This window comes from Hypanus sabinus, chromosome 15 (genome assembly GCF_030144855.1).
Source record: "Hypanus sabinus isolate sHypSab1 chromosome 15, sHypSab1.hap1, whole genome shotgun sequence".
NCBI lineage: Eukaryota > Metazoa > Chordata > Chondrichthyes > Myliobatiformes > Dasyatidae > Hypanus > Hypanus sabinus.
Genome location: NC_082720.1, coordinates 79731800 through 79759697, shown reverse-complemented (window position 1 = coordinate 79759697; position 27898 = coordinate 79731800). Strand labels below are relative to the sequence as shown.

Here is a 27898-nt window from a genome sequence, read left to right as displayed (position 1 = left end):
CATATTGACTTCTGAAACCATATCTATACTGGCAATGTCTATGTTCATGCCAACCAGCACAGGATCACCTGCAAACAAAACAAGACCGTCCGCAACGTTGATTTATTTAACTCTTCGATAATACATCAGAAATGACACATATACACACACAAACACGCATCTACAACCCGACTCCAGGCAGCGTGGTCACCGTCCTCCCCTTCCCCCAAGGCATTGGTTTAAATCACATTTCTTTCAACTAAGCACATCCACAAAATGCAGTGCTTCCATGTAACATTACAGTATGTGACCGGCATGTGATATTCTGCTTTACAACACCGATTGTTTCAGAAATGTTGCAAGAACTTAAAATTGTGGCACTGGACACTGAACTTCATTAAATCGAAGGTGCAAATGGGAACCGGTCCGGATTCACCTTTGCACCGAATCGTCGGCTGTTCCGTGATTATTTTGAATCCCTCCACCAGAGGAATCCGGTTTATTAACTACCAGCACAACTTATTTAGGCTGACGTTTGGCCATCAGATCCTGACCGAGGGTGAGAGTAGCCCCACTGAAAGGGACACTAGCCAAACACCTTGTGTGGAACCCAAGCAACTTGTGTCCCAATAATTGAACTTTTAAATCCTTATGGTGGGTTAGACGGCAGTCAGTATGCAAGGGGAGAGGAGGGGTGAGGTGTGTGGTGGGGGGGATCAAACAGGGAATCACATTAACACCAAAAAAAACACAAATTACCTCCAAAATCTGGCCTCAAACGGATATCATAGCCCTTCAACAGTCTATCAACGGTCTCCTTCACCAATGACATGTTACTGGGGTCTTTGACACTGGATAAGAAAGCAAAATGTAACAGTAAATGGCATAATGTTTTTTTAAAAGGAAAAAAATAAATGCCTGGAGTAAAGTGCCATTCTGCAAACGAAGAGGTGCCGACCTCGGACACCATGGCTTACCTTTGTGCACACACCATCGCCACTAGCAAGGGGAACGACAAAGCCCTAAAGTAGCCCCTTCTCCGGACTCTCAGCATCCCTAAGTTGTGCGGATGATGTCGGGGGGTCTCTTATTTTTTTTCTCTCTCTCCAGCGAAGACAGCGATAGAGAGAGAGGATCCAACTTATTCTGACCAGTGCAGTAATTCCAAGGTGGGGGCGCCTGCGCACACTCTCTCACTCGCTCCTCAACATCAAAGCCCGTGGATGTGGGCAAAGCGGCACCACTCCGCTAAATAAAAATATAACAGCAACAGAGGAGAGGGGTAAGAGGGAGAGAAAATGGAAAGAACTAAATGGGGGGGGGGAGGAGGAAGGAAGGGAGGAAGGGTAGAGAAAGAGAGAGAGGGGGAGGAGTGAAGAAAAACAAGATGTCTGTGGCTGTTCTATTGAGCAACGCAGTTTTCTCCTTTTTCCCCCTCCCCTTGTTTTCTTTTAACCCTGTCTTTAGACGCTGCCTGTTAGAGCATCTGAAAATGCCAGGGTGGAAGGACACCGTGTGCTTGTCTCTTCCAGAAATCTTGGCGCATGGTGCTGCTTCCAGATCGTTATCCTCACAGGCGGATCGTCATTCCCACAGTGGGGAGGGGAGGAGGTGGGGGTAGAAGAATATAAAGGAAATTTGCTTAAACCTGGAGGATGCTAAAACACGCACTACGCACGGCTTCCTTTGGAAAAAAAAGGCAGAAAATCGCAGAGATGGGAGTCTGCCAGCTTCCGCCTTGCTCCATATTAATATTCGTGAGCACGCAGGCACACATCTATCGCCTCTCCCTATCCTCGCTCTGCTTTGTGTGTGTGTGTGTGTGTGTGTGTGAGAGAGATTTTTTTTTGTTGTTGGTGGAGGAGAAGGGATAACAAAACAGAAAAGCTGGCTCGGGTTGTATTTTAACGCACTCCCCAGTCTGCGCGCGCTCGGGGCGCGAGCGAGCGAGCCGCAGGCCGTTGGCCGTTGGCCGCTGCTCCCGCGCGCCGGCTCGAGCCCCTCGGCTTCACCCCGCTCGGCTAACGGACGCCGGGTCACGTGAGACCGGCTTCGAGGCGGGAAAAGGGGGATTCCGGCTCCTCGCCGCTCGCCACAGCGAACGGATGAAATGTTCGCCTCGCCACCGTGCTTTCCCCACTGATACTTACAGAAATCCACGAGAGTGCAGCATCTCTGTTTTACTTAATATATATATATCCTGGTCTCGGTGCTCTAATGTAACACAAATCGCTGATGCATGTGTTAAAGATTTCAATCGGAAACCTGCGTCGTTTTATATGTGCTTGGGTTTTCATTTCGTTCTCAAAAATGTCAATATTTTTTTAATGCAGCTTGTTTTCTTTACCCCCACATTTCAAACGGGAGAGGTAAATCAAATGGTTTGATTCGCTTTTTGTGCTGTGAGTAACCTGCACGGAGAAGCTCTCGGAGCCTTAGATGCTGAATTTTACTATTCAGTTACAAATAATCCGCAAGGAGATGTAAATGATCAAATTAAAGCGATGAACGCACTACCCTTCAGTTCTGTCTTACGATTTTCAGATTGTAAAATGGAAACATCCAGTCTACATTGATGGAAGTTGTCCCATTTATCTAACTTAAATGGCTGTCTACAAGGCAAAGTACAAAACAGGAGTATTTAATACAGGACAAGTTGCGTGTTGTCTGTGCAGTTTTGTACCTGTTTACAGCCATCGAGAGTTGTTTACTGCTTCTATAATGTTATTTCAGAGATGATGTGTTAGTATCGCCAACAAACAGGGAGGGTCGTATTTTAGTTTATACCAGATACATTTTCATTTTTGTTTAGGATGAGTTAAACATTCACAAATCCCGTAATTCGTTATTTAAGTTGAAGACTTTCGACTGGTTCATTTTTTTTATTAAAATCATCAATGGTTGATATTAACAACTAATCGATCAATAAGGACAATTTACCGGCTGTTATCTTGCCAGTCATAGATTGTTGAATAATCAAAACAATTCATATCGACAGTTTAGCCTGCAATAAATGAGATGAAAAGTTATGGAAGGTTTTAGGATCCGAATCATTTAATTTTGGATAGGTAAGGAAGATTTATCCAAAGATGTGGAAGTATCAAGGTAACATTACAGGTTTGCGTATATGAACAAAACATTGTAACACAATCGGCCTGCTGCTACTTTTAGATGCTGGTTCAGGACATAGTCTAACCAACAACATATCAATATATTTTATATGATATGTGCTCTGGGTGGCAAAAACTGAAGCTCCGAGTGATGTCAAATGCATTTCAAACCGAATTACGCAATTGACTCTTCGACCAATTGATCGAAAGTTGGTCTAAAGGAGTTTTTAGAATCATTTTAAAGAGGAAAGAGAAGAGAGGCTTATGAACAAAATTATAGTACAAGGCAATGACACCCGAAATCCATCTATTTTGGTGAAGGTCCAGAAAATAAAATTAGAAGTGCACATTACTTTGGGTGTATTGGGATGGTGAATATTTTGGAAATAAGGAGAGGCAAAGCCATAAAGAATATTGAAAACAAATGTAAGAATGTTAAAATATAGCTTACCTGGGATTCAGTGTGGTTTGTTTAGTAAAGGGTGAGAGATGAATGATCTTGGTATAAGTTAGAATGTGGACAACTGAGTTCTTGATCTTGAGGTTGTCAACAGAGAGGCCAATGGAGATTGTATAGGGATCACAAAGGATGAATAGATTTTTTAACAACAGACAAGCAAGATAATGGTGATGGAAATAAGCAGAATTCCTGATGTCACAAATGAATGGTTCAAAACTTATTTAAAGACAATCTGGTTCAGTTACCAAATACAATGTTTGATTTGGTTCCATGGACTAAAAACCAAACTTTTTTTTGGAAGTCTTTATTACTGGACATCAGCAAAGCAATCATGGAAACAATGGATAATCAATAAATTGGTAAGATGGAATGTGTTCTTGCTCACCATATATTTAGTAACTTTTATATTTTAAGATAATACTGGAGAAGATAGCATGTAGATAGAAAAATAAGAGGGACCTAATATATGAATGTTTGGGGGACTTCAGAAGTATATGTGAAGACTTTGCAAGAGAAACCATTTATTATGTTTATATGATGCCACTGGGTAGCTAAACATTGAATAATGCAAGCAAAATCGGAAGCAACAAGTTCATGGTGGAGGTTGTTGGAAGGGGATGTTATCAGCAGAATTAATAACATTTTCCTTCTATGTGAAAATGAGCAAAATGCATTGTTGGTTTTAAAAGTTTACAAACCTGTAAAGTAGAACACAATTTGTAATATGGGTTCTATTAATAATTTAGTGTCATTTCATTCTGGTCACTAAAGGCTTGAAAGCTGCAGACTTGTGCAAAATGGGTCACTGAGATTTAAATCAGTCAACCTTTGCTTCATTATTACAAACAAATGACAGATGTGCAGACCTAATAAATTCTTTAACACAATATAAATGTGTGTAATGAAGGAGTCAAACAAATTCAGTTTAATTCTTTATGCCAAAGAGGTGTAGTGGCTGAGTCATTAAATATTTTAAGCAGAAGAGATGATATAGGTCTTATGGAAATCAAAGGCACGGCTGAGCATAAGTAAGGCATGGTGAGGTCTGCTCCTGCTCCTATTTTTTATCATATGCGTTTTCCCCTTATTTGACTCATGAGAAATTGCAGTGCCAAACTTTTAACTTGGAAGCAATTGGAAATTTATTATCATTAAATTATGTGATCTAAAGCAAAAATGTACTAATCAAGTTTGTAAATTCTTTCATCTCCAGACTAACCTTTGTGAAATGTCTTGAGACAGCATAGCAGCAGCATATAGATAAGAAAAAGTAGGAGGGACCTTGTTTGCATATATGCTGGGGGTACACCAGAGGTATATGTGTAGACATTTGAAGATAAACTAATTATTTTATTATATGGGGCCACTGGAAAATTCAAATGGAACCTAGACAAGTATAGTCTGAACTAAAAAGCTAGTGGTGTATATTGTTGGAAGAAAATAATGGGGTCAACAACTTCAGTGTAAAAAAAAACATTTTCTTCTACCTGAAAGTGAGCAAAAAGCATTGTTGGCTTCAAATGTTTGCAAACCTGGAAAGTAGAACTGATTTTTCTAAAATGCTGGTGGCATATGGGTTCTATTCATGCATCTTTTGCATCGTACTAGAGATTATAAAATAACATTAAAGAAGAGACAATTATGTGTTTTAGTATATTTTTAGAATTGGCAGAAAGTTGGTATAAAGCCAATGTTCTTTTTTTTGTAGGATGTGTAATACTGCAACAGCATCTCTATTGGGGTAACTTTTTTTTCTATACATATATCCAATTTTGCAGGTCACACTAAACAGAGAAAGTAGTTATTTTAGAAGATAGAACCAAGTTGAAAAGAATGGTGATTAGGAGACTGAGCAAAATTACAGCATAATAAACTCATTGTAAGGAATTATAATTACGTCACATTTTATAGAATAACAAATATAAATGTTTTAATTTGATTAGTGAGAGTCTAGGTATTATGTGGGAGCAATTGTGTCCTCTACAGAGATCATTAAATGTGAGTGAAAAACTGTATTTAATAGAAGCTAATGGAATGTAGACTTAATACAGGAGAAACTAAAAATAAAAGTAGGAAGATTAGTTTTGGACATTGGTGTATGTTTATTATTGTTATGTGGCAAGAAAACAGAGTTTTGTTTAGTTCAATAGTCCATTTAATAACAGAGAATGTATATAATAAACAACCTGAAATTTGCTTTCCAGCCAGAAAGATTATTTCATATGAGTACATTGAGGCAGTACAAAAAAGAAAAAAATTAAAAATGCAGAATATAGTGGTACAGTTACAGAGAAAGTGCAAAGCAGATAGATAAAGTGCAAGGGCCATGAAGAGGTAAATTGATAGACCAGATTATTGTTAATCATATAAGAAGTTGAACTCCAGAAGATTTTTTGATTGTTATATATTGAATAGTGCTAATATTAATGAGATTTAAAGACTTGTGTTAGAAGGATGAGATAACTGTAAAATAGATTAAGAGTAGGGCATTTAGCATCTCAACTCTTTTCTATCATTATACATGATACATGGATCACGTATCACATGTATATCGATATCCAGTTTTATACAATCTTCTTTGATATTTTTGATGAAAAATTATATTAACCTCAGATCTATAAAACTGGGTCAGTTGACAATATCAAGAGTTTTATTTTTGTCTATTAGGGGTGTTGATTGTTGAACAAAGTCAGGTAAAGGGAATTGCGGTACCAATAGTTGAATGATGAAGTAGATTCCAGCATTATTGCTGGTTACTGTGATGGTGTTGGTTATGGAAGACTTCTCCATTATCAATGGAAGAGAACATATACAGTTAGCATATCTTTAGTTGATCTCTGCACCACTTCAACTAACCCAATTCCATTCACACATCAGTTAATATCAATACACCTACCTTTGTAGTACAAAACATTGAATATAGTCTGTGTTGCATAAAAGATCTGTCTGTTAAAGATTTCAGTCTGGGGTTTATCCTGTAACTGGTGCTCATTGGCCAGTTTATTCTCATTTATGAACAAGAGAAAATCTGAAGATGCCTGTTTTACAGAATTCACATACAAATGCAAATGCTTTCTTTTTGCATCACGATCTCAGCATAAAATTTACCTGAAAAACTACAGTGGAGGTCTGTTAGCATTCAGAATAATAGTTGTTTTATTTCTTATATAGGCTTTTCAGTCAGCACGAGTATTAAATATTGAAATGGTTACTGTTTTTAAAATTAGTTTTCAAGGTTAAAGTTGGTCTGTGCAGCAATCTTTAAAGGCAGGTTGAAAATAAAAAAGTTCCATGTGCAAACTTTCAGACCTTTGATTCAACAGCACTTGTCTTGTATTGTGTTGAATTTATAGCATTGATGAATATTAAACGTGAAAGATCAGTACTAAAATATTCTGGCAAGTTATGGTCTGGCTTACCAACTAATAAACCACAGCATAGACCTATAGGATAAAAAGAGATTAATAAATAACTTTAATAAAGTTCTAGCTTTTGTTTTTTTTACAGATATACTGTTCGTGGCCGACACACTGAAATATCTGTATGCGTTTAAAACAAGTGTAAGATCAAGAACGTCAACAATTGTTACTTCAAAGGAAGACAAACTTAGAGTAACCATGACTACCATACTGAATACCATCACGTCAGAGAAGGCACAACAGAATATATCGTGGATTGGTTGTCCTGTTCTTCAAGGCTACTGCGATAAAATATGTAGAAATCGGTAATCATGAACACTTCCTGGATTATTGTTTGTCCATGAGAATGCAGTATTTATACCAGCAACCAGGAGGAAAAAAACTAACATAGAACTTGGGAGATCATTTAAAATGTCCACAAATATCCAGAAGATTATGGCAAATTGACCGAGGTTCAAGTTGACATTGAAGCCTATGCAGCTGTGGAAAGATGTATGATTTTATCAATTGCTTATCTTTGCTTCATATATGTATGCTCCACATGTAATATTGGTAATGGCAATAGAGACGGGGAAGGGAAAAGGTTTGGAATAACTATATATATTACTCATGAACTATTAATCCATATCAATATATTAAATATGTTACTTACAATCAATATAAATTAGGATTAAAATGTTGTTTCAAGTTTATTAGAAGGTGGTGAATTCCAGAATCGCATATTGTATTCGTGTTAATCTTGGAATCAGAAAATTTACGACAGGGGCCATTCAACTCATCATGATGGTGCCAGAGAAAACCTAATCCCACGTTCAAGCACTACTTATGCAGCCCTAGTGAACAAGATTCATCAATAGTACACCCATTTTTAAGTATTATATAGATGTCAGAATTTTACACCCTTTGAACCAATGACTTCCAGAGCATCACTCTCAGGTGATTATACACCTTTTGTTTTAATGATGAATTCTATGTCCCAAAATTTTTTACTGGTAGCTAGAAACATTTATATATTTGTTAGTTATTCCCATTTACCCCCCCCCCCCCCCCAGGCCCTTTAAAGCCTTCTTTTGCTTTTGTTCCAACGAGTACAACCCGAATCTACGCAAAGCTCTACAGATGCTGGAAATGTGAAATAAAATCAGAAAATCCTGGAAGTGCTCTGCAGGCCTTCTGGTAAAGATAAATATCTAATGATGAAAGTCAAAAGACCTTTCCTCAGATTTGAAACATTAATTCTGTTCTTCCTTCTTCAGGTATTATCAGACTTGCTGAGCATTTCTGGCACTTTATATTTTTATTGCAGTCTTTTTGATAATGTCCCCATCACTACAATTTTTTAGTCTTGCAAATTATCTTCCTAAATCTCCCTGTACCTCCCTTAGTGCAATCATCTCTTGGTGATAATGTGAAGAAACAAGTCATGTCAGAACATAATTCTAAACTATCTTCTCTACTCTTACGTCTAGACTAATAAGGAAAGAACACTGAATACCTTTTAATGGTCTTATGGAACTGTCTTACCTTTCAGCATCTGACGGTACCCTCCAAGATCCCTCTCTGCTCCCACGCCACTCAACAGTTTTCTTCCATTTGTTGACTAGTACTCCCCAAACGCATTGAATGGTTAATTGTATATTCATAGCACTGCATTTAATTCATAGCGGAGAAACCAGCCAGTGAACTGACCTGTGATATTTAAGGTCAACACAAACCATCTCCTGCATCCAACCTCATTAGCCTATCAACATGAAAACATTAATAAAGCAACCTACCTTGGTAACAAAGAGGTCTGTTGAAGTAGCACAAGTGAATGATTGAACATGTGCGCTTAGTAGCAATTGTGTATTAAAAATGCCCATTTATAAGTTCAATTGGGAAATTAAGCGCCAGCAACATTTTGAATGCTTACCAACAGGTTTAGAGAACACTGTTGAGTGCGAGGATTACGCTATATGATAAGCAATCGCTAATGTTACCCCTCCTAATTCTGATTACCTAGATTATAAAAAATAAAGAACTAACAATGTCACCTAAATCTCTCAACCCGTCACACATTTCTTGGGGCGGGGCGGCGGAGCGCTGAGGCTGAGAGAGAGAGAGAGAAAAATCAAGTGAAACGTTGTGATAAATCTCAGTTTGATTCAGAAGCTGGCAATGCAAAACACTGATACATTACGAGAAGGATATCAATAGAATTTTTAAATAGATATAGTAACAGAAGAAGTGTTGTAATTTGTAATGCAATCACTCTCGGCTGGCTGTCCGTGTCATGCCAGGATTCCTGACGGCTCCTCGCTAATTCCTGCCAAAAGTATCAGTGGATTTCTTGTTTTTAATCTCCCATGATGCCTTATTCGATTATTGTCAATGCTCGCCATCCCGTACCGGCTGTTAAACTCTTTAGTTTTAAACTGAGGCATTCAGTTGAGCCCAGACAGCAGCGGAGAAATAAAAGGAGAGTGGAAAATTGTCTCCTTCGAACGTAAAGGGCTCAACGTTGAGGTACTAAAGTGGTTTTAATCGTTTCTTTTATTCTTCCTGAAATGGCACAATGACGGCAAAAGTGAAGAGGCTTAGAATATGGGACATGCAAATGGTTACTGCTGACATGGGAACTGTGGTTGCAATGTCCACCAGCCGTGTGGGTTTACTGATCTTTGTCTATTGCACAGCACTGTTTTGGTGAGTCCGTCTTATTTACATTTCTCTGATAAGTTAGGTAAATTACGTATTTTGTTGAATTTAATATATATATATTTAAAAAATACGTCATATTTGAGTTGACTACCGCAAGTGCATAATAAACACACTTACATTGCTAAAGTCGTCCTTGACCTCAATATTAATTTTGTATTTACAGTATAGGAGAGACGCTCGGAAAAAAGTCTTCTAATCATGACAATGAAGTAAGAATACATTCAGAAAACATCACACGTATTCTCGATAGACTTCTTGATGGATATGACAACAGGCTACGTCCCGGGTTTGGAGGTAAGCAATAGGTTTTCTACATAACCATTCGTCTAGCAATAAATTCAAACCTTTTCGCAGCCTCGTATGACGTACTTCTCAGTTGATATAATATGAAGACTAGCCAATCGTAAATATTTAAATTCATCAGTCACGTGCTCGTATTAATACTTCTGTATTTTAAAGTAATTTTAGAATGCATTACCATTTGTAAAACATTGTTGCTCAAACTTTGAGGGCTTTTTTGGTTCTTTCCATGTGACAGTTGAATAACCGGTGTATTCCCATGAACAGCCAACAGTCGTTTACACATGGTTTGATCTTTTCTAGGTCCTGTCACTGAAGTGAAAACCGACATATATGTGACAAGTTTTGGTCCTGTATCTGACGTTGAAATGGTATGATACTTACAATGGTCGATACAATATTACTAATATTTACTCTACCAAAGAAAAACACAAACCAGAATTGCTGAGCAACTCCCGCCTCCAATTTTACTGACGGTGGACACATTGTTATCGCTTTTATTATTTTGGCATCTCGGGAGAATATTATTCGAGAAGATTATTCTCTTTAATCTGTTTGACTATCCTGCCGCTAAAAGTATCAGTGATCATCTTTTCTCTGTTTCCAACAATAAGCGTTATACAAAATACTGCAATTGTTAAAAAAACAAAGCTTTCCATTCTTAAGGAAGCCAAGTAAATAACTAAACATGTCAAATCACGAGAAAGTTTTTTTTAGAGCGGATACTGACACTGGATAATCCATTGAGCTGTTGTAGCTTTGTGTCGGTAGGTATTAGAGATTTTGGATTATGTACATCATACACAGTGACTATTTTGGCTTCTTGCAGTTAAAGTGATGCAATGCGCTATTTAAAATACTGTATTATTCTTTTACAGGAATATACCATGGATGTCTTCTTTCGTCAAACTTGGATTGACAAAAGGTTGGAATTTGAAGGGCCCATTGAAATCCTTAGACTGAATAATTTAATGGTCAGTAAGATTTGGACTCCGGATACTTTTTTCAGAAATGGAAAAAAATCTATTGCTCACAACATGACTACTCCCAACAAGCTTTTCAGGATCATGCAAAACGGCACAGTACTTTACACAATGAGGTTAGCCATAATAGTTTGGTGAGGCATTGCATTGCCCCATTTTACACTTAATAATAACCTTAAATAAACCTTTTCTCTTCTAATAATAGACTCACCATAAATGCTGCGTGTCCTATGAGATTGGTGAACTTCCCAATGGACGGACATGCGTGTCCCTTGAAGTTCGGCAGTTGTAAGTTATGTTCATGGCTATGTGAAGTTTTTACATATATAGTTAAGGAGCCGAGGCGTCAGATCAATAGAGCTTGAATAAATATACAGGGATTTTGAGAAACTTAAAATCATTGTACTGATTTTAGGAAGTGTCAAAGTCTACTCACAAAAAATGGCAAATTGCAGATTACAAGTTCGAAATCAGTATGGAAAAAGTCTTGGTGTTAGAGAATCAGCCCTGACATTGCCTTATGAGTCAGAAGTTATTGGTTAAAATATGAATTAATAGGCTAAAGTATTGAATTTCAGTTGATGCTTGGTGCTCTGCAAAATGTAAATCTACTTGCAATTGAATGTAGTATATCCCTTAGTTTAGTGCTATTCAGAATTAAAATAGATTTTATCATTTGTGCCCTGTCCAATGTTTATTTATCACCATTAACAGATTACTTGGTAATTATCACACTGGTGTTTGTGAAAGTTTGTCATGTATAAATTTCTGCCACAATTTCTAAATTAGAGTAATAAGTAATTTATCATTCATAAAGTGTGTTGTGATACCCGTGTGTATCTCTCTGTGAATGCAAATTAACTTTGTTTTTTGCAAACTAATAACAAGACTTCAATGAGTTATGCAATATATAGTTTTTCAATATATGTTTTCACAGTTTTTTGCTAAAGGCATTACTTTAAGAAGCAAGTTTCAGCAGAACATGATTTGGCTACATCCAGTACCATAGACTACATCCTTAAGTACACTGTCAGTTACTTCCCATGTTAACATCTTGCATATCTTAATGTTGTCTAAGGTTGCATTTTCATTAGAAAATCATGAGGGATTCATATAAACCAATGTGAACTTTGCAGAAGCATAAAATTATCAGTGTAAATTTGAGATCAAGGCTAGACTTGAGTTTCAAGTGAAAAATAATTATAATTTTCTAACGTGGCTAATATCTTTTTTTTAGTTTAGCATCACACTTTAGCATAAATACAATGCAAAACAAAATCTTTTTATCAAATTGTTCATGCAATATTTTGTAAAATCACTGAACTCAATTTTGTTGATATAACCAGGAAAGTAAACAAACTAAGAACAATAAGGTGTGGAATATTTACACCTATAGCATGGGTGAACCTCACCTTGGGTAGTAGTATAATTGTGTGATAATAAATTTGCATCTTTTGCACCCAACTTGATTTACTTTTCCATTAAGATTGATGGAGAAACAAATTGGTGGAAGTCAGTCAGCAGCTCTAAGTTACCAGTTTGCAGAGTTATTCAGGATGGGGTTGTGGGTTAGAGATAAGTCTCTAGCAAGGGAGGTATAAGGCACTTCTTTCCTCCACTAGCTTGCAGGTCACCCTTGAGCAAGATGTAGCACCTGCTTAGCCCACCAATCAGGGTCACGTGAAGTCATTGGAGCATGTTATGGATGGTCATATGAGTAGCTGGTGCACATTACGCGTCCTGGTTATGTGACCACTGACACAAGGCAGAGAGTATCTGAGAGTATTGATAACAACTGAGGTCACCTTTCCTATAAAGACACTGCCCAGAAGTAAGGAATGGCAAACCACTTCTGTGGAAAAAATTTGCCAAGAGCAATCATGGTTAAGACAGACAGAAGACTATGATCACCCATTTCATACAACATAGCACATAATGATGATAATTATGATGAATTTCATTGTAATCTGCTTTGTGTGTATGTTATTTTAAAACGTCTTCCCTCTACTGGAGTTAGAATCATTCAACATTATGGAGTTTTAGAAGTTGGTGCTTTTTGTCCATGTTGTTATTCAACCATTTTTCTTCGTTGAGCACTAATAGAGTCAGTCCTGAGGTAAATTCATTGTGAATTCTAACCCTTGCCTAAATTCTCAGTGATAATGAATTTTATTATGGAGAGATAATTTGACAGTAGTTACTAAAAATGTATTTGTTCATCCAGGTTTCACTATAAACTAAAATGCAACAGAGTATAAAATTCTGTTTTTTTAAAAAAAGCAATGTTCAACATAAATAACCAAACAGCTCTCTCTTTATATCCTTTTTTGCAATACAGAAGTTATCTTTTCAAGCCATCTAAATATTATCTATGCACATTGATTGTGTATTTAAAAGCATCAATAATGTTGGAAGACTTTGTATTTTTAATGTAACTTATATTATTGCCGTAGAACTGCATTCAAAAGCAAAGGAAATATATTATTTAATCTTTTATGCCTGGTATTTGTATGTTTGTCTAATCAGAGCAAAACTCTAACTTTTGATGTTAAAACGTGAACATTTTCTACCACTGGTTAGCAGAAGCAAGAACTCTGTAGAATTTTATATGCTCAGTTCCAAACGCACTATGATTTTAGTGTAATTACATGTAACGGACATTTACTATTAAGTGTCAGCAGTGCTTCAATGGTAAAGCACTCTCTTAGTATGAAGACCATTACTCCTGTCCTAACCAAGATCAACCAACTCAATAAATGCTGAGAATTATACCTGGATAAGGTAATAAATGCAATAATAATAAAGGGACCACTCATTATATGCTACAGAACTTCACAAAAATATTCAAAATAGTTTATTTCCAATGATTTATGAATCCTTTAAAATACTTACATTCTTGTTCTCATTTAGTTCTCTGTCATACCTTGTAATAGTAGGGTTAAATATATGGACTAGTGACATTTTTTCCTCTAACTCATTGTCGTGTTTCCAAATTTCCATTCTCTTTTCAGTATCTTGTTAATTTCCATTTCTCTCAAAATCTTCCTTCTTTACATCAAATTGATGCCCCGCTTTGATTGTTTTCTTTTTCTTGTGGCATTCATAGACTTTGGCTAGCTTCTTATCTTTCTGTTCTTGCAGCTCAGCTTGATGTTCCCTTTCAAGCTGCTCTCCCAGATTTACTCTCTAAGGGGAGTTTATGGTGCTTGCCTTTTTTTTGCTGTTAATGTGATTGGTAAGTCATGCAAATACACAACAATGGCCCAATTTTCTATTCTGTTTTGAAGTCTAAAAATATTATTTGTCCCAAAATCATAATGAATTCTGAAATAAAGTGATACAAGGCCTTACTTGGGAATATATATATATCATCAGCTTTTATTTAATCAGAATGCATGCTGATTCATAGTTGTATATTTACTGTAATTCAATTCCTTTAGTGGATTTTTAATTTGTCTGTTCCTCTGTGGTCTTGATATTCTTAAATATTCAGTAAATATCCATTGATTACATTGAAACTTAAATATGATAAATGCTTACAAAGTGTTACAAAATTTGTCAAAATTAACTTGGGTCTCTTACAAACTGAGAGAACAGAAATTATTTTGAGCATTAAGTATAACGATACAAAAAAAATCCCCTCCGAAATCGTAGGGGACAACAGATTTAGACAAATGAGGAACTGAAAAAAAAAGCAGAATCAGAGAGATTAATGAAATAGAAGGCCAAAAAATCTTTAGGAACTCATGACTCACATTTAATTTTTTTTGAAAGAAATGGCTATGCACTGGTTTTCAAAATGCCATCATTCATAGTATGGTTTCTTCACATAGCAATACAGCAAATATAACTCTCAGAACTAAAAAAGAAGAGAAGGAAAAAAAGCTAGAGGCTAATGAACAAGTAGAATCTTCTTTGAAGGAATGAGTAGCAAAGTGTTTATAAAATAGTATTTTATAACATAATACAATATTGTCTAGAGTCAAAATAATTTATAAAAGTGAACGCATAGTTGACAATTCTTCAATAATTTTTCAGATTATAAAAAACAATAGAAAAAGAGGAAGCTGTGGATGTGTATATAAAGGTAGTGTATTCTCATCAATCAGAATACAATGTATAAATAAAAATATCTTCAGGATATACTGTGAATTGGGGATTAGTTGGATGCCACAGGGCCCAGGCTGTTCACAATATGCATTAATAAACTGAATGAGAACACTGAGAGTGAAATATTCAACAGGTCAGTTAACATCTGTGAAGAGACAAAGAGAGATAATATGTTCAGTCAACATATCATTGTATTTTCAGTAAAGTTGATGGAATATGGCAAAGTTGGGTAGCAATGGGAAAAGTAGTAAATTAATTTATTATTATCACAGCTGCTGAAGTACAGTGACCAACTTTGTTAAGTGTGCCATCCATATAGATCATTTCATTACAACAATGCATTGAAGTAGAACATAACATAATGAAGAGATCATTACTCCCCAACGCCATTCGGCTCTACAATTCAACCACCAGGGGCAAGACATGTTAAGTGCCGGGGTTAGGACTGAGCTTAAGTTACCACTCAATGCACTTTAGTAAACTATTTAAGAACTTTTTAAAAGCTATTTATTAATGCTTTTTGGGAGGGTGATTTTAGATGCATATCATATTTATACTGAGTTAAATACTGTATGTAATTAGTTTTGCTACAATAAGTGTATGGGACACTGGAAAAATGTTGAATTTCTCCTAGGGGATGAATAAAGTATCTATCTATCTATAAGAAAACAATAAGGCAATGCAGAAAAAAGTCTTACAGTAAGGCATCAGACAATAAGGTGCAAGATCACACTGAGGTAAATTGAGGTCAAAAGTCTGTTTATTTTTATCAGGGGACCATTAAATAGTCTTATAACAATGGAATATAAGATGTCCTTGAGCCAGCCTGGTGGTATGTGATTTGTATCTTATGCCTGATGAGAGGGGTAGAAAAGAGAATGTCCAGCATGGGCAGAGGCCTTGATATTTTTGTCTGCTTTACCAAAATAATGAGAAATATGGATAGTGTCCATGGAGAGAAGACTGGTTTTCATGATCTGCTGAGCTATATACACAACTCTCAGCATTTCCTTGCAATCCTGGACAGACTAGTTACCATACCAAGCCATGAATTATTGGGACAGGATACTTTCTAAGGTGCATCAATAAAAATTGCCAAAGGTCAAAGGGGCAATGCCAGATCTTGGCTCTGACATCTATGTGGCTGGACCAAGACAGGCAATTGGTGATGTTCATTCTTATGAACTTGAAACTTTCAACACACTCAACCTCAGCACTGATGAGGTAAACTGGAGTGAATGCACTGCCCTTTTCTTGAAATCTATGATCAACTCTTTTGTTGACATTGAGGGAAAGGTTGTTATCATGAAACCATGTCATTAAACTGTCTTGACTCTTCCCTATGCTCTAACTCATCATTATTTGAGATTCATTCCACTACAGTTGTGTCATCTGCAAACTTACAGATGGAGTTAGAACAGAATCTGGCCACGCAGTTGTGAATGTACAGGAAGTAGAGAAGAGAGCTGAGGACTTAGTCTTATAAGGCAAAGTGTTGAAGATGATCATGGCAGAGGTGTTGCTGTATATTCTTTCTGATTGAGGTCTGTTGATCAAGAAGTCAAAGATTCAGTTGCAAAGGGAGGTGTTGAGAGCCAGGTCTTGGAGTTTGGAGGTGAGCTTGCTTGGAATTCTAGCATTGAAGGCAGAGTTGAATTCAATATATAGCACTCTAATATATGCGTCTTTACTGTCTAGATGCTCCGGAGATGAGTGTAGGACCAGAAGGATGGTGTCTGCTGTGACCTCTCTTGGCAATAACAAATTGCAGTGGGTCAAGGTTGTCTGGGAGGCAGGAATTGATGTGTGCCATGACCAGCCTCTTGAATCACTTCATGATGGTGGATGTCAGGCAACGTGCACTAGATATTTCTCTTAGGTACTAGGATGATAGTGATCATCTTTAAGCAGTGGGAACTATCAATCAAAGTAGTGAGAGGTTAAAAATTTCCTCAGGTACACCCGAACTGATGTGCACAAGATCTAAGGACACCATCCAGGCCAGATGCTTTCCATGAAGTCACTCATTGGAAGACTGACATCTGAAAGGTGACTGTGGGTTCATGTGCATTGGAGGCTGTCAGGTTGGATGGCGAGACTCCAATTCCCTTCTGCTCAAAATGTTCATAGAATGTGTTAATCTCATCAGGATAAGATGTGTTGTTGTTGGTGATGCTCCATGAATTTGTTTTGTGGCTTGCTGTAGCATGCAAGCCCTGTAAAAACTGGTGTTGACTCTTGACATCCCTGATAAGTTTATGGCAGTTGCAACTCAATTTTTGTATAGATCAGGATCACCTAATTTGAATGGGACAGTCCTGGACTATAGTAGGGTGTGAATCTTTCAGTTCATCCATAGTTTCTGGTTTGAGAACACCTGGAATGATCTCACAGTCTTCTACACACTGATAAAGCCCATGACAGTGATGACATACCCATCCAGGTTGGCTGCTGAGTATCTGAACATAAAGCAAAGTAAAGAAAATAAAATTGGAGTATATTTTTAAACTATTGATTAAATTTAATGGAAATAAGGAAAAACGTGCTACTTTTTAATTGCAACTACTTTTAAAAAATTCCATCATTGAAAAATAGGATAGTCATTCCTATTAGGAAACATGACTTTTGGACTCACAAAACAAAACATAACTGGGATTGCTTGCAAAAATGTATTACAAGATGATTAAGAGTTTTACTTTGATTGTACGTTTACATTCATCCTTGAAACTATCATATTATGTACTTATGTCAATACTAATCATATTCATTTATGGTTAAAGGCAATTATGAGGAGCATGTGCAGGGCTGGTGAACTTATGGCATGCCCAAGATGGCACATGCAAAGATTTTATTGATATGTGACATGCAGTGGCACCCCTTAATTCTTCAGACCCCAACCATAATCTTTATGGCCAAATGACACAGCAAATGATGTTTTTTTTTTACAACAAAAGCATAGAATGTAGAAGAGTACAGAACAAGAACAGGCCATTCAGCCCACAATATTGTGCCGAACCAGTTAACCATGTCCATATATCTCCATCTTCCTTATACACATGTGTCAATCCAAACGTCTCTTAAAAGCTTCTAATGTATTTGCCTCTACCACCTTGCCAGGCAGTGTATTCCAGGCATCCATGACTCTGTGAGTAAAAAAACTTAACCCTCACATCCCCCTTGAACCTACCCTCTCTAACCTTCAATGCATACCCTCTGGTATTAGACATTTCAACTGTGGGAAACAGATACTCTCCATCCACTCTATATATATCACATAATCTTGTAAACCTCTATCAGATCTCCCTTCAGCCTCCAATGCTTCAGAGTAAACAATCTATTCGTCCAGCCTCTAGTGATAGCACATGCCCTCTAAACCAGGCAGTATTCTGGTGAATCTCTTCTGCATCCTCTCCAAAGCCTGAACATCCTTCCTATAGTGGGGTGACCAGAACTGTATGCAATACTCCAGATGTGGCCTAACCCAAGTTTTATAAATTATAACATAACCTCCTGAACTCAATGCCTCAACTAATAGAAGCAAGCATTTCATAAGCCTTCTTAACCACCTTATCAATCTGTGTAGCCACTTTCAAGGAGCTATAAACTTGAATCTCAAGATCTCTCTCCTCAGCAACACTGTTAAGTGCAAGGTGCTTGTCCTTAATAGTGACCCGTCTCCTTGCATTTGCCCTACCAATGTGCAACATCTCACGTTTTTCTGGGTTAAATTCCATCTGCCATTTCTCAGCCCATATTTGCAACTGATCTATATTGTATTGTATTCTTTCCCAGTTTTTTACACAATCCACAACTCCACCAATCTTGACATCATCCATAAAGTTACTCACCCGCACATCTATATTTTCATCCAGGTAATTTATATACATTACAAACAGTAGGGGTCCCAGCATAGATCCCTGTAGAAATCCACTACTTACAGACCTCCACTTGAATAAGTCCCTTCAACCACTACCCTCTGTCTTCTAAGTGTAAACCAGTTCTGAATCCAAACAGCCAATTCACTGTGGATCCCATGGATCTTAATCTTCTGGATTTGCCTCCCATAAGAAACTTTGTCAAACACTTTGCTAAAATCCATGTAGACAACATCCACAGCCCCATCCTCACCAATATCTCTTGTCACCTTGTCAAAAATCTCATCCAAGTTGATAAAGTATGACTTGCCATACACAAGGTCATGCTGGCTCTCCCTAATTAGGCTATGGGTTTCCAAATGTTCATAGAGCCTGTCCGTAAGAACCTTGCCTGTGGATACTAAGACACTGGTCAAACGCACTGAAATCTTGTGTCTTGCTTCCTTCAATAACCTGGGGTAAATCCTATCAGGCCATGGGGACTTATCCACCATAATACTCCTTTGGACACCCAAGACTTCTTCCCCATTGACCTCTAAATGCCCTAACATTTATATAGCACTGATCTCCTGGTCCTCCATATCCTTTTCCTTGGTAAATACTGAAGCAAAGTACTCATTAAGTACTCTCACTCACATTTTCTGCATCCAAGAAAATGGGGCTGGGGTTTAAATAGTTAAGGGGGGGGAGGCACTTCATGTCACATGTCAACAAAATTTTTGCATGTGCCATCTTGGACATGTCATAACTTCCTCCCCCCTTGTACTGAGATGTTATCACAGGAAACGTGAGAACATGTGACGTTGGATGATAAGTTTTTTTGTCCTCGCAGACCTGGTGTACACTTCAATATTTAGATAGTATGGGTAGACATACTGATGAAACTTGTGCAACAAGTATAGCTCCAAAACAACCAAATACAGTACAGGCCAGATATTTGTCATTGATCGTGCAGCAATAAATGTCTCACTGAGCATAAAGTGTGTTTATTTTCTTTCCCTTGATCAAATATGAAAGATCAAGGGTAGGAAAATAAAATTATAAGCTTTCCAAAGCTTATAATTTCCCATTCACATTTCCTATGTATAGGGTGCAGTAATAATGCTATTCAGAAATATTGTTTTTCATTTGTTTTAAAAAGATTAATATTAATAATTAGCCAGCTTTCTGAAAAGCTTCATTTATTTCAGTCTGAGTCTGTTATACCTTTATTGATATTAAAATTATGAATACATGTAAATAAGCTAGAGGTCTCATTCTTTTCCCTTAAAATGTCCATAACTTTTGTTGCTAATTCGCTAATCAGTGATAAAAGGGAGATTGATAGGTTCTTGATTAGCAAAGGTTTCAAAGGTTATAGGGTGAAGGCAGGGGAACGAGGTTGAGAAGGATAACAAATCATCCATGATGGAATGGCAAAGCAGATGCAATGGGCCAAATGGCCTAATTTTGCTCCTATAATCTATGCTCACTGTGGTATGCGAGACAAAAATGTTTAGAAGGTTATCACCAAATTGGGGGTGGTGGGGTGGAGATATGTCTCTACTAAAAGAGGTGTGAGGTGTTCCTTCCTCCCACTAGCCTGCAGGTCACCTTTGGACAAGGCATTGCACCTGCTTAGCTGCTTGATCAGGGTCACATGAAGCCTCAGAAGCATGTGGATGGTTGTATGAGCAGCTGGTGCATATTTCACAAGACCTGGTTATGCAACCACTGACACCAGGCAGACAATTTCTGAAAAGTACTGATAATGGCTGGGGGCACCCATCTTGTAAAGACGCTGCCCAGAATTGCCAAGAACAATCACGGTCATGGAGAGACCATGATCGCTCACATCATACGACATGGTACATAATGAACAAGCGAACACCAATTTGAGCAAATGCTCTCAGTAAGGTTTACTACTCCAGGCATGTGTTTGTGTTGTCCAAACACATTTGTAAACTTTGAGGGATGATCCTTTTAGAAAGTAGTTGTGCTGTATCTTACACATTTTTTTTTCAAGATGTGCATTTTATGTGAATGCATTCCATGCCAATATTAACCAGAGGCTGGTGAAAACTACATGGCAAGGAATCCCTGAGAAATAATCAATACAATTGAAGCAAACTTTTCTTCTTGACAAATTGAGCTAGTTCTTAATAGATCAATAAAACAACTATATATATTTTTAATTCAAAGTCAAATCTTTGTAAACAATGCTTAGAGTGACCTTATTATTTGGAAAGTATCACAAATTGCAGTTTGTGTACCTTCTCAGATTTAAAATGATTTGCATTTTAATTAGAAAAATACATGTATTTCAAGCCAGAAGAATAAACAAAGTTATTTAAGTAAGTCATATTGGTAGAAAAGAACTATTAGAATGTTTGAATCAATTTAAGTGTTTGCATATGTTCTACTGTATATTTTTATTTTGTTTGGTATTTGCTGCTAAGGTATGCTTTATATTGCTGTGCCTGTGAATTACTAATGATGAACATAGATGTTTACTAGGACATTTAAAATAGAAATCGGTATACAGGTGCAGCAAGAGCTGAAACATGGCATTCACTTGCAGATGCCTATCCAAGAAGTGAGATCATTTACACCTGGAAAAAGGGTCCCTTGTACTCAGTAGAAGTACCAGATGAATCTTCGAGTCTGCTTCAGTATGACCTTGTAGGCCAAACAGTATCCAGTGAAACTATGAAGTCCAATACAGGCAAGTGCATTTACTTTTTCTGATAAATGTTTTGACTTTTTAAACTTCAAAACCAGATGGAAATGTGTTGAAGCAATATTTTGGATAGACTGGCTGATAGTATCCTTGTCCAAAAATATTAATGACTTTATGTGTGATTTTGAAATTCTAATATCTGTTTTCAAAATTGACATGATTAATACAGAACAATATATAACCTAGTTTGTGTTCCAAAGAGAAACATATTGAGAAATCGACATAATGGCCCAGATTTAAGTAATCAGGTCCTACCTCTTAAATTTTCTGTTTAGATGCTAAATTGTGCCTCACATACCTATTGCATATAGTCAAAACTGAACTTCCCCAGGACATCCTGAACCTGATTATGGAATCCCTATTCATGGCCATATGGGTAGGCCAGACTTGACAGTCTACAAAAGTAAAGGAAAATTGGAAAGGTCTCTGATATATGTATAAAAATGTGTATAAAGTATAAAATAAGAATTAAGCAACTTAAAATTGCAGCAATTTAAGAAGTGCAAATCATCCAAAATATTTTTTAAATGATTAAACCATCATGTTTGTTTCAAAACATCCACTGAAATAAATTGCCTTGCCAATCCTACCCAAGTCTGCCCTACCCCAGGGTCTGTGAGTAGATTCCTCAACATAATGACGAAGGAATCTCATCATGTTTATATTTCTATTGATAACAAAGTTCCCTATTTGATTCTAAAAGTTTGACCAGCTGAAAATTGTCAGCTCGTCAGGTAGTTTAGGATGAATGTATTTGGATATGCATGTTCAACAAATGTCTTGGCCTATATGCTCTTGTACTGAGGATGCCATTAAAATTCAACCACTTATATACCAGACCACAAAAAGTAACCGAATTTCCTTCCCAGAAGAACATTAATGAACTGGATGGATTTTACAGTAAACCTACAGATTCATGATTACTATTAGTAACATTGATTCTGCATTTATTTAATTGTTTCAATTTTAAATCTCTAGCTACCATGGTGAAATTTGACTCCTGTCTCCAGGTTAAAACTTTGTGTTGGTGCTGATTAACCCAAGTTCTAGCCATCATACCTCTAACATCAATGAAATTATGGAGTTATACAGGTGTACCTCTCTAAATCTTTTCCATCCAGATCGCTGTCCAAATGTCTTGTAAATGTTGTAATTGTACCAGCCACTACCACCTTATCTGCACCACCCTCGATGTGCCAAAACCTGCTCCTCAAAATACCCTTAATTTTTTTCCCTTCTCAGATAAAACCTGTCTTTTTGTTGTAGACTCCCCTACCTTGGGGAAAAAAAGGCCATGACAATCTATGCTGCCCTTAATTTTATAAACCTCTATAAGACCACCACTAAGCCTCCTTTGTTCTAGAGAGAACAATCTCAGCCTATCAATTTCCTCTTCATAACTCAAGCCCTCCAGTTCAGGCAATATTCCTGTGTGTCTTTCCTGCACCCTCTCTAACTCAATCATATCCTTCCTACAACATGGCGACCACAACTACACATATTATTCCCAACTGTGGCCTCACTAATTATTTACACAAGAGTAATTTGACAACTGAACTCTCATATAATAAGTAAAGGTATGTGGTATGCTTGCCTTCATTTGCCAATGAGGGCAAACATACCACGCAACTGCTTCAGCTCTCTACCTGTGTCATTGCATTGAGGGATCTATGCATTTGAACTTTAATAACTCACCATTCAATTCCCCAGGGGCCTTACTGTTTGTCGTGGACTGTTTTAACTTCCAAAAATACATAACTTCGCACTTGTTTGAGTTAAATTTTACCAACCATTCGTTTGCTCACTTTTCCAGTTGGTCCAGATCTTAATGAAACCTTAAACTACTGACCAATGTTTGTGTCACCTGCAAAATTATTTATTATAATGCCTATATTCTCTTCAAAATCATTAACTGACAAAAATGAAGGACCAGCACTAATCCCTATGACACACGACTGGTTATAAGTCTCCAAACTGAAAAACAACCCATCATTTTGTATCTAATTTTGAGCAAATCTAATTTTCTGTCTCATCCTGGATCATTTCTGGACTGACCTAACATGTAGATCCTTGTGTAGTGCAAATGTTATTCATGGTCATTCAAATACAAGATACATTATTGTCTAGAGCTACATTCCTACCAAAGTAATCCTATTTTATAATAAGCACTTGCCATTTAATAAAAATTTGATTTAAGTAGTATACTTCCAGATGGGAGGCAACTACAGTACTTGGAATTGCTGAGTAATCATGTACACCAGTTTTATTTTACAACAAAATCAAAATTAAATCTTGTTAAACATATAAATGACATAGAGTGTAGATTACAGTAGTGGATGCACTTTACAGTTTTAAAAAATATTTTTAATGTTTGCTGCATCTTTGCAATACTAGTATTCCATTAAAGTTGAATATAACTGTCAAAATTATATGTGGAAATGTAACAGAATTTATTTTTCTAAGCTATACAATCATGAAATAGATATTTATTTAACATTTCAATGTGATAATTTACTGCCCCCAGTAAAAGACATACATTAATCAACAGCAGATTCCAATCATTGTAAATTGATGTTAAATTGCATAATTAAGCAGAGGAGCTTTTGTAATATACCTCATTTGACCTGTCATGTTATGAGGTGATTCTGATAGGAAAATATGTTGCATGGAAAATGTCACCTAATGTAAAAGAAAATTGCTTATTTATAGTAGGCTACATTTAACAACATTCTTTTCAGCATTCAAACTGTCTTATAGATGATGTGACTGATATTTTTTATCACTGCTGAGGAGATAACCAGTAGTTGGTTGAAAGATACAATTAATTGAAATATAATATTCAAATTAAATGGTATTTTAACATTGACTGATGAAGATATCCTAAAATGTTGATCTGTACAAAGTTAAAATTATGTTCTTAAAATGATACACTGTATAAGTTTAAAATAATTATTAATTGTAATTTCCTTTTTGTATCTATATTATTTTGCAACTGAGAACGGAAACATCCTGTAACTTACAGCTAAACAGTCCAATGGATCTGATTTATTTTTGGTATTAACAATATAATTCTGTTTGATTGTCCCTTATCTCAGGAAAGATGCAGCAGATATAAATAACACATACTGAAAGACATAAAGTTGCCACCCTATTACAGTATTCTTTAATACAGTTCTAAAACATATATATATATATATGATACAGCTGTGCATATTCAATCATCATAATGTAATAAGAAAGCATGCTATGTATTACATATAGTAAGGATAGATGCAAAACTAAGTTGGGACTTAATCACTTGCAATTATATTTTTCTTTATTTCTGTGCTGTAATTTCTACTTTCATTTTGCTTCTTTTATTTCATTGCAGAATCTGCAGTATGGTAATCCATGTACAGAGAACAAATATGTACATTTTAATGTTTTGATGACAAAAATATTCACATTTGTCTTTAAACAGGTGAATACATAGTGATGACAGTGTATTTTCACTTAAAAAGGAAGATGGGATACTTTATGATTCAGACTTACATTCCATGCATTATGACAGTAATTCTCTCTCAAGTGTCATTCTGGATTAATAAGGAGTCAGTCCCAGCTAGAACAGTTTTCGGTATGCCTTGATCTACCATATCTTGTTTCCACTGTATTCATTGTCCAGTCTTTGTTTATTTACCATCAACATTTATCCATTTCAGGTGAATATTCCATGCAGATAGTCTATTTTTTGCTACAGAGAAAACTAGGCTATTATCTCACTCAGACTTACATCCCATGCACCATGACTGTAGTTTTGTCTCAAGTTGTGTTCTGGATAAACAAAGAATCTGTCCCTGCTCGTACTGTGGCTGGTATGGCAACCTTTACTATGTCTGTTTGCATATCATTGTGTATGGTGATTTAGAATCTAAACTATTAGGCCTGTGTTCTGTTGGGTTTGATGTTTATGTTAGTAAATTGTATGTAGTTCTAATAGAAAACAAGTTTCAGATTTTACTGGCAACATGAGTGAATCTGCAGATGCTGGAAATAAATAAAAACACAAAATGCTGGCAGAACTCAGCAGGCGAGACAGCATCTATGGGAGGAGGTAGTGACAACGTTTCGGGCCAAAACCTTTCATCAGGAGCATAGTGACGACGTTTCGGGAAGGGTTTCAGCCCGAAACATTGTTTTTACAGATTTTACTGTTTTCTGATTAATGTATATATTTTCCCAATGCACTGTTAGTTTCCTTTGCTTTTCAAGACTTTCTATAAAACTAATAAGTAATAAGGGATTAATTCTGTCCATTTCTAAAATTGTTCTGATTGGTGCTGTAATATTCTTCTCCTGACCATAAGAGTCCTATATGAAATTCTAGGAATATAAAATCCAGAGTGAAAAGTAAGTCAACCTATTTTCTGGATATTTAGGAACATCTTGTTTCTGTGCTTTTTCAGTTAAAAATAATATTACGTACTGCTAAGTATAATAAAAGGAAAAGAAAATCATAGTAAAATAAAAGTAATATGACTAAAATGAGAGGGCACAGTTTTAAGCTGCTTGGAAGAAGGTACAGAGGGGATGTCAGGAGTAAGTTTTTTACATAGAGAGTGGTGAGTGCGTGGAATGGGCTGCCAGCGACTGTGGGAGAGGCAGAATCAATAGGATCTTTTAAGAGGTTCCTGGATAGGTACATGCTTAGAACAATAGAGGGCTATGGGTAACCCTAGGTAATTTCTAAAGTAAGTACATGTTCGACACAGCATTGTGGGCTGAAGGGACTGTATTGTGCTGTAGGTTTTATATGTTTCTATGTTTTAAAATAATTATTAGTCTACAAAATCAATTGCCCGATCCATTTTAAATATTAATCATGATTTGTTTTTAAATTGCTTAAGGTATAACAACAGTCTTAACCATGACTACGCTAAGCATCAGTGCACGCCACTCGCTACCCAAAGTGTCCTATGCTACTGCAATGGATTGGTTCATTGCTGTATGTTTCGCTTTTGTCTTTTCTGCACTCATCGAATTTGCAGCTGTAAACTACTTCACAAATCTTCAGGCTCAAAAAGCCCTAAGGAAAACAGCTCGAACAGCAGCATTGTCATCACCAATGGCTGTGTCTGAATCAGAGAAGATAGTTTCGGTAAGCAAGCCCACACCTGTAACAAGAAAACATAAAACCATATTAATCATGTTCACCTCTTAATCTTAACTGGCATAATATAAACATCATTGTGTTGGTTTTTGGAATATATCAGACAATACTGCAAAGTAATTTCAAACATGCATTCAGTATTCAGCTCAATGTCTGAAGCCCACAAAGTTTTTTTTCTCAGAGTCCATCATGTTCTGTTCTAGCATACCACATTCTGGAGGACATCTGTGACATCATAAACCACAGTGACAATCTACAGCTAATGAAAACTGCCTAAGATACAAAAGGGCACATAATTCAGCACCATAATGCCTGTTAATTAAACATAATAGGTACAAATTTCCTTTGACAAATCTATGCAATTTTTGTTGTACAAAGCACTTAATCTACTTTGGTAAAAGCAACAGCACAAGTTGCATACATGCATACTAGAAGTGTGCAGAGTGAACAGTAATTTGATACCAGGCCTGGTTTTCGCAGACAGTCTCTTGGGGTCATGGACGTCTGGCTTCCGCTCTAGATGAGTAGCTTTTGTGTTCTCTGAAATCCTATGTGCAATGCATAGATTCTGCCACTTAGATGATAGAAGATACTTAATAGGATGGCAAGTAGGCAGTATGGGAGGCTGTGCAGTTTATACAGTTTTCACTATACCTTCATTGAAGTTCTTAGTGTTCTCCAAATGCTTCTTCTATTTGATTACGGATAGCAATTCCCTGGAGTGAGTGAGCATATTACATATTTTCAAGAAGGCTTTGAGAGCTTCCTTCATAATTTTACTTTGTCCATCTTTTACTCTTTTGCTACGATGGAGCTTGGAATAGAGTACCAATTTGAGACTGTGGTATTAGGCATGCAAATGATATGGCCTTTCTATCAGAGCTAGCTGAAAATGATTATAACTTTGATGCTGGGGTTGATAGCTTAGGAGAGGAAATTGACATTGTTCTGCTCATCTTCCTAATGTATTGAATGATACTGTGGATTTGGTGTAGGTGGTACTTCTTCAGAGCTTTGACCTGATTAAGGTAACTAGTGCACAATTCCAATACATTCAGATAAGGAGAAATCACTCCTGTCTGGATTGGAGGGCTCTC

General features: G+C 36.6%; 2 protein-coding genes across 6 annotated transcripts in view; one reads left to right on the top strand and one right to left on the bottom strand.

Annotated features, from left to right (window-relative positions):
• The window catches only part of LOC132405202 (gamma-aminobutyric acid receptor subunit beta-2), a 181805-nt gene extending 180772 nt beyond the window's left edge, over positions 1-1033 (bottom strand). For all 5 annotated transcript variants that reach the window (XM_059989891.1, XM_059989890.1, XM_059989892.1 and 2 more), the window contains exons 1-3: positions 957-1033; positions 739-830; positions 1-68 (exon numbers count right to left, since the gene is read on the bottom strand). In XM_059989891.1, coding sequence (XP_059845874.1) covers positions 1-68; positions 739-830; positions 957-1033 — 237 coding nt within the window. The remainder of the gene's footprint in view (positions 69-738; positions 831-956) is intronic.
• Positions 1034-9522: 8489 nt separating this feature from the next.
• The window catches only part of LOC132405270 (gamma-aminobutyric acid receptor subunit alpha-6-like), a 29329-nt gene continuing 10953 nt past the window's right edge, over positions 9523-27898 (top strand). Inside the window, exons 1-8 of the mRNA XM_059989949.1 lie at positions 9523-9653; positions 9832-9962; positions 10272-10339; positions 10847-11067; positions 11157-11239; positions 21497-21640; positions 25354-25506; positions 26539-26789. Of these exons, the coding sequence (XP_059845932.1) occupies positions 9523-9653; positions 9832-9962; positions 10272-10339; positions 10847-11067; positions 11157-11239; positions 21497-21640; positions 25354-25506; positions 26539-26789 (1182 nt within the window). The remainder of the gene's footprint in view (positions 9654-9831; positions 9963-10271; positions 10340-10846; positions 11068-11156; positions 11240-21496; positions 21641-25353; positions 25507-26538; positions 26790-27898) is intronic.